At 42.0% G+C, this 12,668-nt stretch overlaps 1 protein-coding gene across 4 annotated transcripts in view; it reads right to left on the bottom strand.

Annotated features, from left to right (window-relative positions):
- Nucleotides 1–12,668, bottom strand: part of Elmo1 (engulfment and cell motility 1) — a 522,491-nt gene that overhangs the window by 223,724 nt on the left and 286,099 nt on the right. For all 4 annotated transcript variants that reach the window (XM_057787434.1, XM_057787435.1, XM_057787437.1 and 1 more), the window contains one exon: nucleotides 6,543–6,651. In XM_057787434.1, the coding sequence (XP_057643417.1) occupies nucleotides 6,543–6,651 (109 nt within the window). The remainder of the gene's footprint in view (nucleotides 1–6,542; nucleotides 6,652–12,668) is intronic.

Raw genomic sequence — 12,668 nt, 5'->3', positions numbered from 1 at the left:
ATTGCTGCTGCATGCCGGAGAGTCCGTCCACGTGCTCAGGGTGTTATTTTTACTTGCTAAAGTAGAAGTGTCTTGGTGATAAATGGAGCAAGGTGCTCCACTCAGCATCGCAACTGCGTTATAATGAATATCGCCCTGAAAGACAAAGTCTGGGCGTGATCATTATTTTCATGGTGTGTCGTAAGTTTCTTCCTCGTTAATTTTTCTAAACAGAAGTCATTATTTGATCTGACTGTAAGTGGTTAAAGAGGTGAAGATAGCAAAGCTGAGGGTATGATGGAGCCTTTCATCAACAATATATTCATTTTGTCCTTCAAAACACATTTTGGACTGATATACAGTAGCATTTTGAGGAAATGGGAATATCTATTTCCTAACACGAGCATAATGTAGCAGAGCCCCAGTTTTTGTATCTTGGGTGATGGAGAAGAAATGCATTATAATCAAACCTCAATTTCCATTTTTCTGCAACCTTTAATATTGCCATGCCAAAAAAGAAAAAAATCCTTAGTGCATTTGCCCAATTCCCAGTAAAGAGGAAACAAGGCAGTAATCTGACCATACTTTGTTGTGGTTTTCTGCATCAGTGAAAAAATTGCAGAAAAATCTTTTCAAATATAAGGACAGAAAGGGTTCCAAGTCATTATTTCTGCATCAGAACAGAACTTGATGCTCTTAGCTATGGTGAGCATCTGGTAGTGGCACACAAAGAGGAGCTTTGATGCCTTTCCAGTCTCATTAGCAGCAATGACTGGTCTGACCTGGGCCAGCCCCATTTCTGTTCCAACATCTAGACTGGGCAGGAAGAGGCCAAGATATTAGCCATTGATACGTACAGAGTAGTTTGTAGGATGACTTCTAGAAACATGCGCGTACACAGAGACACTTCCCTCAGGAAAACAGCCAACCACTGTGTCACAGAAGCCACTCTTCTGCGACCAGCAGAACACAAATGGAAAGAAGTGGGATTCCCGAGGGTACCACTGTGAGGTTAATCAGCCCTGGGGCCTGGTTGACTCTGCCCTCATTCAGTCATCTGGAATTTCTATTGGCTGCAGCTGAAATCATCCCCACAGATGCATTATCAGGGTGATGTTTGTTGGATGTCAGCTTCACACCGTTCCCAAACCTATACATTAGCATTCTTAGAAGCCCTCCTCACACTCAGTAAACAATAAAATCCTAGAATGTTATTTCCAGGACTACTACTACAGCATTTTGTGTATCGAAGTCTTTCTATTGGTTCCCATGGCCTGTATGGTCAGGCCCAAACCTCTCCCGATGACAAAAACTTAGGGTTTCACACTCCCTTCTGCAGCTGGCATCTCCTCCATTTCCTTGCTCCCTTAAACCTTCCTCTTAACTACACAGAACTACATTCATACATTTTCTATATCCTCAAGATGCCCAGAGGCTAACTCGAATGTCCTTCACATGAATTAATGATAGTGAAAATCCTTCTCCTTCTGTAGTGTTTCATCGGCATCAGACTAACATCTCTCAGAAGCAGTATTTTCTCTCTTTTTTACGAATGAACACGGGGGGGGGGAGGTGTGCTAGAGAGGCATATGAGCTTGCGATTGTGGGCATCATAAGAACTAAGTGTAGCAGAACTCCAAGAAATAGGTTTGACTGGGGGCTGGCACATGTAGCTGTTGAAAATCCCAGCAAGGAGAAACCATAGGTAGAAATTCTGAGGGTTCAGAGAAAATACTGCTTCTCTAGAGATGTTGGTCTGATGTCAACGAAACACTACAGAGGGAGAAGGATTTTCACTCTCATTATTCATGTGAAGGACATTCGAGTTAGCCTGTGGGCATCTTGAGGACACAGAAAATGTTCTAAATTAATGTTATGGTGACTAGTAAGATCCTACCATGTAGAGAGGTGCCCCAGAGCGAGAGGATGAAGGTACAGGCATGGTGTTACAAGTCCAGCAGGTAAGCAATTATTCTACTTGTAGCAAAAATTAAGCTTCCTTCATTCATTTATTCGAGGACAAAGGTTATAACAACAGAAGCAGCGCAGCTATCTCTGTTTTTCTCTACTTGGGAGTCTTCCCAAGGACTCAGTGCTACAGCAGTTATATGGATTTGCCTATATTCTTCCTCCTGTAAGAAGAGGCACCACCCCCTTCCTGCCTCCTTCACAAACACCAAGCAAATAAACACGTAATTCCTATCTTGAAAGCTTACTCCTCCTTGCCCGTCTGTTTGATTCTTTTCACTGGGATTGCCGATTACACATCCTGACTCTGGGTATATGTGATCATATCCAGCTTTGTAAGGACTCTTTGTGATTTTTAAAATGGAAACTGAGGGAAACATGTCTTCCTTTCAAAAGAGTCTCAAGTTGGAAGGTTAAAAAGAATGTTCTTTGCTGTCCAATGGGGGGAAAGCATCCTCAGCCCCTTAGAAAACAAGTCCAAGGATGCTCAAGCACCTTCCATAAAATGGTTTGGTGCTGAGATATGACCTATGCATAACTGCGCATATCCTTGAAATGATTTCTAAATGGACTATGATAATTAACACAATATAAATGCTGTACAAACTGTCACTGTTGTACTGTTGTCTAATACAACGAGAAGGGTAAATGTTTGTGCATGTTCAGTATGAACGGAATTTGTTTTCCAAATAGTTTAATCCCATAGTTGGATGGTTCTATGGATTGAGATTCTGTGATGGAGGCCGACTGTAGCTAATGTGAGCCATGTGTATTTAGAGTGAAGAACAAGGTCACTCACTGCTCAGCTCCCTCTAAAGTGGAAACTTCAGCCCCCTCTCACTTAACCTTCCCTTTCCTTATCGAAAGCAAGACTGGGACACTTACAAAGAGACAAAAAGAACCCTACTGGTGTTTCAACTACAGTCATGTTCATTAGTTCATTTAAGCTCCATGAACTGTATAACAGGTATTATTTTATAGATAAGGGACCCAAAGCTGAAAATAGTGGAGAAGCATGCTGAGACACCCAACAAGTAGCTGAGCTGTTTTCCAAGCTGGTTCCCTCAGATGTCCAAATGCCACCATTCTCTTTTCCTACTTCTTTCTGCAAAGGTCCCTGGGTATCCTCAGTCAAAATTTAGTGAGCAACTCCACACACTATGTCATCAGAGCAGGGCCTCCTTCATTAACAAACATAGACATTATTGATCTTGGGTGTTCCAGACACCAGTTAAATAACCTAGATAAACTGTTTCTAAGAACAGAAATAGATGTTATTTTAAGCCATACTATCAGAGATAATATTTGTCACTTGACATCCCAATAACTAGGAAGCAGAACAGGGCATATGTATATTTAAGCTACCTAAAGAGAAAATGTTCACATACGTTTGGTATCTGTAATTTAATGTGTTTGCATTAGATACAAAATTATAATTGGCACTTTCAAACTAGATTTCTTCAAGAGACCTAAAATTAAAAATAAGGATAAATAATTTCAGAAAATTAACTCTATTTATGAGCATCCTTTTGCCCCCACCCATTAGATTTTTAATCAGACACTTCTTTTGGTTTCACAATTGGTTAACATAGTTAAACTGACCATGGTTTTCAAGGTCAGTTATTCACACAAATCTGAGAAGTTCTCAGAACTATGAACTTAGGCATAAGAAGGGGGAGGGGGAGCAAACAAACCAAGAGCAAATAAATTTGCATGTGAAACTAATTTGCCTTAGAAGAAAAATAGGTATCTCCTTCAACATAAGGGTGCATTCAAATTTGTTTTTCATATTAGTAACTTATTTAATATGGCACTGGGCAAAAGGTAATCCATTTTAAAAAAGCAATTTTCCTCTTTCCATGGGGTGTTTTATCATTTGATGTCTAGCATTCAATCAGAGTACAGCTATCCTTTCATATTTTATGAGCAGAAAACAACTTAGTTGGGCATGTCTCACTTCACAGAAGTGAAAACACTCTGTAAGCCTTGAAAGATGCTCAGAATGGCCCTTGCAAGATGATGGCTAGCAGGAGGGCAAACTGGAAAGTTAAACTCGAAACAATAAAAATATTGGAAAAATTGTTCTGTATCACAAATAGGCATTATTTTAAAAACATAATAAATTTAAAATCAAGGGATGAGTTATATCAGTCCCACCTCATCTTTTCACTTTCTGAAATTTTAGAAAATTCTGGAAGTTCCTGGGGAGAGAGGCCCTATCTGCTTCAACCATGGCTGCAGTATGCAGCACATTACAAATGTTCAGTAGATTTTTACTGAGCAAATGGATACAAGTATCCTTATGCTTGGTGAAGGGACCATACCACCACTCTGTCACTCAAGTCCAGCCTCCATACAGAGGCAGCTCGAGGACCTGCAGGGTGACCTGTAGAGAATGCCAGGGATTTTTCTTCATCAGAAGCTGGGAGACAAAAGATGAGCAGCTGCACCACTGTGCGGAATCCATGAGCTATTTGCCTTCATCTCTATACCCTGTTATCTCGGTTCACAGGACTGGGGTTCCTGCATTATCCTGAGTGTAATGGCAAGATCAAATTTACACTGCCAGAGGCTAAAACCCATGACATCCTCCAACTCAAACTCATGCATAGGCACCAAACAGAAACTCGCTAGATGGCTGCGTCCTCAGGCTACTGCCACCTTGGTTCCTCTCCCTTACCAGGATGGCCCCACTGACGGAAAGGCCAGGTTTCCAGGTCAGGTCAGGCCCACATTTGCTGTATCCACAACCCACTCCAGAATCTGACCATGCCTCCCAAGCCAGTCCCTCCAGGTTGAGTATTATGCCTCTCACGGGCTCGTCACACTGACATTTCTGTATTGCAGTTACAAAGCAAAGACAGTACTTAAGTCTTCACTCCAAATGCTGCCATTCTAGGAGTTCTATTCTAGGGACTATGAATGGCTAGAGCAGCACAATGACCCCTGGTGAGTCATTACTAGATACAGAATACAGCTCCTCTGCATTGCTAACATCTCTTTCCCTGCCACGAGGTCACTTTTCTGGCAGACTAATGACATCAGAGCAAAGCAGAAAGTGGTGCAGGGAACATCACAGCACAAGGGTACTCCCCCTGTTTCCCAACATATGGTATTAGGAAGATGAAAAGGGTGGGTAAAAGAGGCAATGTAATTCAGTAACTTGAACACAGAAAGTCTGGTGCCTCTACATTTTCTAGAAATGGAAAGATTCAGAGAGCCTTATTAATAAGTGACTTTAAACAGCCTCCTCCATGAAACTGAGATAAATACTAGATTGTTATCAGATGGAGAGATTCCAAGGGGGTTGTTTGATTAGGGCTTACATTCTTAAGCTGAACAAACAGTAAGGGATATCAAAGACAACAGTCTCAATTAGGGAAGAGGCAGACACCTTATATCAGGGATCCCTAAGGGCTGCAACCTAAACACTCAGTGAAGAGCACAAATTAACAGACTGCCCTGGGTAGACTGTCCCTGTCCCAATGCAATTCCTCAGTATTGTAGTTTCACAAGCAATGACCTTCATTGGCAGTTCTATCCCAAGGTTGACTTCTTTACCTAACTGGCAGCCAATGGAAGATGACTCGCTCCTGCTTGGCCCAATAACTCAACTTTTTAGTTTTTTCTTTGTTAATTGCTAAATTTTCTCAACATTATCTATATCTTGCTCTCAAATGTAAATAAAACATAACCCCCTCTTCAATTTAATCACAGGCTCCTTCCCATTAATTACTCTACACCATTATTTTAAGCTCTCAAAGCTGGTGGCCACATATCTATGCTTTTGACAACAGAATCACATACCACCTCCAATATTTTCCTGATATAAGCAGTCTTCTCTAGTACTAGTGTTATGAGGCCTGAGAGGAAGGATTCGTCCATGTGTTCCAGTTCTGTGGATGGGAGAAGTGAGAACTGGCTGCTCAAGGAGACTTGGCATAGGCAAGGACAATGGAGGGAGATTAAGTCATAGCTGCCTTCATGTTAAAGCTAGAATACACCAATGAGCCAACAGGCAAGGATATTATTATCTCTTTTGTTGGATGTCCTCTTAGAAAGTTAGTCATGTAAGAAAAAGAGCCCAAAGCATATTTCTAGCCAACTTTTCATTTTCAGACACCCATTTTCTTCGATAAGTCTTTCTTTTTAGAGTAAATATTCCCCACAACTGAAACACTGGTAGCAAGAGAATTTCATTATAGTATTCAATTTTTCTTTATATAAAAAAATTGTTTCAAAAGAAAGCAAAGGAAATGGTTTCAAGAAGCCTAAAAAGTAGAATGCAAGGAAAAAAATCAACAACAAATGTTTTACCTAACCGAAAGTGAGGCACTTGGGACAAGTACTAATTTTTATAATATTGGAACCTCTGACACAATACCCACCGAGTCCTCTCTTCCTGTAGCCTTTAATGTTTCTATACAAAGCAGACATTTAGAAACACACACACACAGGAAGCCAGAGAATGCACCTACGGTAAAGGCATGTGAAGATCAGCACTCTGGAAAGTTATCTCTTGGGTAGGGGCTGAAACTTGGAAGCTTGGTGCCTGCCAACCTTTGCACCCACGGGGCACAGGCACCCTTACTTACGCAGCTCGCCCACTTTCAGGATCTCGCACAGCATCTTGGTCAGTTCTATACTGCTGCGGCCGAAAGGACACTCGTGCTTGTCCTCCCGGCTGCTGTTCTCAAGCACAATCTGTGTGGAGAAGAGGACAGTGGTCAGAGAAGGAAGTCTGTGACCAAGCACATCAAGACTCTTGGCTTACTCCAATAAAGACGTAAGGAGAATCATCCCGACCTATGGGGTCTTCAACCAATGAATGTTGAGGCCAGGACTAAATAGAGCACGGAGAATATAGAACCTAAGACTTTGCTATTTCTCAAGCCTCCTACAGCCCTCTGACTTTCAGGAAGAGGTTTTGCTTGGCTCATTGGTTTTCATTTGCACAGAGGTACCTGTGAAGAATTTTTCAAGACAAAACAGTACAGATTTACTACTTAAGTGACAGGGCATCATTCTTGTCTCTTATGCTATTTCTCTTTCTGAGGAACAGCAAGCTTGTACAACTTCAATGTCAACATTTTCATGGCTTATTTCCTGTTAAAAATCCATATTTTTGCATAGTCTCACTGAAGCATGTCTGGGGAACATGTGAAGAGGATCAGCCACAGTACTTCCCTGAGACTTCCCCAGTTAAATGAATGGTTTCTTTTTCTTGTCAATTTCATTGGATTCTAAACCATCTGAGCTCAGGGACACACAACTCTGGGTGTCATAAAGGCATTTCCAGAAAAGATTACTGGAGTCAAATGTGGGAGACACATATGTCCACATAGGCCCTAACAAAGCTTTTTTTTTTTTTAAAAAAAAAAAAAAAAAGTCCCAAACACACAAATACAGAGTCAGACACGGCTTACTAGTCCCACAGTCTCTCGGGTAGGCTATGGTGCTACAGAGATAAGGAGTCCAGCTGCTGCCCAAGGGCTTGAGCCAGCCAGCGTCATGTGTTTCTAAACAGACATAGCAAAAAATGGGGATAGCAAGTCATAGAAAAAACAAACAGTTTAAAAAGAATAAAGTCTTAGCCCAGCAGTGGTGGCTCACACCTTTAATCTCAGCACTCGGCAAGCAGAGACAGCCAGATCTCTGTGAGTTCGAGGCCAACCTAATCTACAAGAGCTAGGTAGTTCCAGGACAGGCTCCAAAGCTACAGAGAAACCCTGTCTCAAAAAACTCACCAACCAACAAACCAACCAACCAATCAATAAATAAATAAAGTCTTTAAAGAAAGTGTAAAATATTTTAAAAAAAGATAAGCACATAAGGGTGGAAAATACATAGGGCATCTGGATCCTATATGGTGCATTGCTGACTTTAAATTTCTTGAATGCTGATGAGCGAATAGCAGCTGCTGAGAGACACTGGATTATTGAAAGGACTGTTGAATGAAGCCAGCTTATATACTTCAGAGATGTCTTAGCTTCTAAATAAAAGTCGGGAAATGTGTTGCATTGGGGGAGAGGTTATGTTTTTGTTTCCACAAGAGATGAAAAGCTATGTATTCCTTCAAATTTAATAGAGATCATATTTAATTAGGGAAGAACTCTGAGAATCTCGGCTATAGACATGAGGAGAAAAGCCAAAGATAAATAAATAAATAAATACCTACAAGAAGGGTGACATACATGCTGATCCCTCTGTATGGGAACAGCTCTCAGACTGGGTAAGATGTAATAAATCTTGTTGGCTACAGAGTCCTCATGACTTATTATTACATGCTATTTATTCAAATGGCATGAGTGTAGGTTTTATTATAAAGTTCAAGCAAACTTAAAAAGTTAACAGATGTCTTTTACCTGCTCAAACATAAAACAAAAATGTCTTCCTTGGAAGCTGGCTGGAAGGACAGAGAAAAACTCTCTATATATCACATCATAAGGCTGGTCTAATCAGTGGGCAGATTTCTTGAACCAAAAGAGAACAGTATTTTTAAAGGTGATGAAATGAGCTGGGAGTATAAATGTGGGCTATATCTGTCCCTGGATGCTTCCTGTATTCTCTTTTCTCCTTCTTGTCTGCTATGATGTTACCTACTTTGCTTTGATATGTCTCTGACCCCATGATGGCCTGATACCTGTGCAGCCATAAGTCAAAATAAAAAGCTATCTTTCCTTCAGTTCTTTCTGTCAGACAGTAGGCAAGTCACAGTGACAAGAATAGTAACTAATGTAATGGGGAAAGCTGGCCTCCCCATGCTGACAGCATCCATGGGTAAGAGCTAAAGAATTATATGGATGCTAGTGACAGAGAAAGTAAAATAGAGGGAGCGTCTGTGAGTCCTGGGTCTCCTATTCTTCATGTAGAGGATACTTCCCTGGAGTCAAAGTTTGGCCTCTCAGTCCATCTTCTGAAAATCTGCTTTTCATAAGAAATTCTCCTGTCTCCTATAGCTAGCTCAAAATGATCTCACTACTTAAACCTAAGGGAACCATTTTTCACACAGATAGAACAAAAACAGAACACACCAGCTCTCCAAAGTAAATAAAATTCAAAATCAGATGTCAACAAAGCAATAATACTTGAGAGGCTGCTTACTTCACACACACACACACACACACACACACACACACACACACACAGAACCACATTATACATATCTGAAGCTGTAGTTGAAACTCTTCCTGTGTAAGGCCAGAGTCCTATCCCCTCATCTGCCATTCCTCTCTAGATACTGGCCTCCCAGGAGAATCTACAAGGATGCTGTGCAGTGTGTGTTTCAGGTTCTCCTTTATTATGGTTTGGAGATGGTCTTAGTGTGTGCCCTTTCCCCCAGCCAGGCTGTGCTGAAAATTAACCCCCACTGTGAGGGATTAGGACATGTGTTTAGGGGAGAGGCCTATGGTGAGTGATCTGGTCCAGATCAGGTCATCGGGTCATCAGGGCAATATCCATGACTGAATACTGACAGTTTTATAGAGGAGGTAGAAAGAATGGATAGGAAGAAGAAAAATGACAGAAATAGACACTAGAGGGAGTATAGGTGTGTGTGTGTGTGTGTGTGTGTGTGTGTGTGTTGTATGCACGTGTGCTTCTTGGCTATTGCCAGGTTATATGTCCTGCACACCTCAGGACGTTTGCCAGCAAAACGACCATCACCATACATGGGGCCTTGGCCTTTTAGCCCCAGAACTGTCAGCCAAAATGAATCTCTTTCCTTTGGAGCTACTCATGCTCAGACATTTTGTTATAATAGCACAAAGCAGACGAAGGCACCACTCTAGACCACGATCTCTTTGGTGTCAGGGATAAGGACTTTATTCATCTTGCCACCAGTATTAATCGAGCACCTATGCGCTCCCAGGAAGATGGCTGGACATCATCGGATAGGGAACAAGGTGGAAAGAGGCCCTGACTTCACTGTGCATGCATTCTGATACGAAGAAAGGTGAAAAGCTAAGATGCAGTTCCTACCCACCACACATGCCGTGAAGAGACGAAGCCTGGGAGTCTGTGTCAACAGGTCAAGGATGCTTCCCTGGCTGTTGAGAGTCAGGGCCTAGGTCTGTGAGCAGGAGAAGATCCCAAGTAGAAGTATCATGGTCACATCCCTTGAGGTAAGTAGGTGTCCGGAACACCAGGTCTGGCCTACTGATTAAGGGGCCTGGATCTGTAGGGAGGCATCTGGAGCACAGAACCCAAACAGACCAGGCTGGAGCAGAGTGGCCATGGAAACACAGATGACAGGAGAGGCACAGGCAAGAGGATGAAAGAGATCAGGGCAATCTGAAAGGAGGGAGACCAAGGCTGACTTATCTCTGCACACAAGACCACTGCCAAGAGCACAATGATGTGGACCCTCATGGCAGGGTCCCTCCAGACACGGTCATCTCCTGAGTCCTTGATGCCTAGCTCCCTGGCCAGGGTATGCTGTCAACTGTCTCCTCAGACCTCATGCCTAACGCCCCACTTCTTTCTGGTTCAAAGCAGGGATTCCAGGATTGAAAAGCAGGAGGAGAGAACGGCTGCACTCCCATCAATCAGAAAATCTTGTTTCTCTTTTTTTTTTTTTTTTAAAAAAAATTGTAACTGAGAGAACAGATCAGGGAGCAATGTGAGTCTCCTGATAATGAGGAAACAAACCGAAGAAAACAGCAAGCCGACCAGACAGGAGGCAAAGGCAGAGACAGGTAGCTCACGTCCCGCTCCAGGCTCCCAGCGAGCACATTACCTTGTATTTCACATTAACATTCTATTAACATTTCATGAGTGCATCAATATTTAATGAGGACGTGATCTGCATACACTGGGTAGAATTACTGCAGCCAATAAACGCTCAGGAAACATTTCCAAGGCACGGTTTATTAGTAGGCACTAAATTAAGCAGTAATCTAAGTAATCAATATGTAAATCACTCAGAGAAGCCCTTCTCTTTCTTTCTTTAATGCATCATCTATCTTCTCATATTTACCTGCCCCAGGAAAAACAAACCTTCACTCCCGATTCTCGTAGTCAAGGCAGGCGCAGAGTCTTTAAAGTTCCTTGTTCAAGTGTTAAGGTAGGAAATTTTACCGGAATAATTTAGAAATTATTATCACAACTATTACTAATGAGGTTTTAGCACAGTGAGAGAACCTACGGGGAAGTAGCTTTCATTTTTAAAACACACTTCTATAACTAGACCCAGCTTCAATATTTTGAAATAAGTCGTGTCTGCCTGAGTCAGTTAGAAAAGCTCTATTTGGAAGTATCAGGGCACACTTTTTCATCTTTATTTTCCCCTTTACTGTTAAATTATACTCTGGGACTGTGTCTTAGTTAGGGTTTCTACTGCTATATGATGAAATACCATGGGGACGAAAGGGTTTATTTTGTTTATTCTTCCCTCATCGTCCAAGGCAGTCAGGACAGGAACTTGGAAGTGGGAGCGGATGCAGAGGCCATGGAGGGATGCTCCTCACTTGCTTGTTCCTTGTGGCTTGCTTCTTATAGCACCAAAGCCCCCCAGCCCTGGTGTGGAACTATCCACAGCAGGCTGGGCCTTCTCATGTTAATCACTAAGGACGTATCAGTTAGGTATGGCGACACATGCCTTTGATCCCAGCACTTAGGAGACAGAGGTCGGCAAAACTCTAAATTCAAGACTAGCCTGGTCTACAGAGGGAGCTCCAGCCAGAGCTGCACAGAGAAACCCTTTCAGAAAAACAAATAAAACCAAATAAATCTACACTAGAGTGTTAGGTAGACACTCCTTCAGTTGAAGCTCCTTTCTCTCAGAAAACTCTAGTTTCTGTCAAGTCGACTTAAAACTAGACAGCACAGACAGAAACCAAAATTAAAGTCTAAATGTTTCACTTACTTTAGTTTTCATTATGTGGGAGGGGGTGCAGTAAGTGAACATGAGTGCAATGCTCAGGAAGGCCAGAGGAGGGCACTAGATTCCCCAGAACTAGAGTTGTAGGAAGCTGTGAGGCACCTAAGTGGATGCTGGGAACTGAACTCAGGTCCTCTGCAAGAGCGGGGTGAGCTTCCAAAGAGTGAAATCTTAAAAATCACAGTTATGGACTATCTCAAAATATGTCACATACCAAAAAAAGTTACAATCGTCTGTATGTTTTACAAATAAGAACACTGGATACCTGTTTAATATTAAGTGAACTTTATACAATATATAATATTTTGTAGTTTACAGGCTGTCTTTCCTGTTGTCTATCAACTGGTCCCCAACATGTCCACAGGACTAATGAATGTGTTAACTTATAATATCCTCTCAAGACTGTCGGGATGACAGCAAGACGTGAGTTCTCAGATCATAGCTAGCCTCTGTCCAGCATGGAGTTCAATTTTTAAAAGTACTAACTGGGTATGGTAATACAAGCTGCCTGTGATCCCAGCACTCAGGAGCCTTAGGCAGGGGTATTTTGAGTTCAAAGCCTGTGTGGGCTGCACAGTTAGAGACTATCTCAAACAGCAACAATTTTTTTTTCTTTTTAATCTTCCATTACCAAATCTCTCTCAGCCCCATACACTGGCTTCACACACCTGGCATGAAAGTCAGTGGACTTAGCTCAATTAGGCTAAGGGAAGTATCTCTCCCAGCCCCGTAAGAATATACACTGAATTCAGACACTTGGCGTGAAAGTCAGTGGATTTAGCTCATTAGGCTGAGAGAAGGAGTGTGTGTGTGTGTCTGTCTGTCTGTCTGTCTCTGTATC

This window comes from Chionomys nivalis, chromosome 13, assembly GCF_950005125.1.
Source record: "Chionomys nivalis chromosome 13, mChiNiv1.1, whole genome shotgun sequence".
NCBI lineage: Eukaryota > Metazoa > Chordata > Mammalia > Rodentia > Cricetidae > Chionomys > Chionomys nivalis.
The sequence above is the reverse complement of the archived record's forward strand: the minus strand, read 5'-3'. Positions and strand labels throughout refer to the sequence as shown.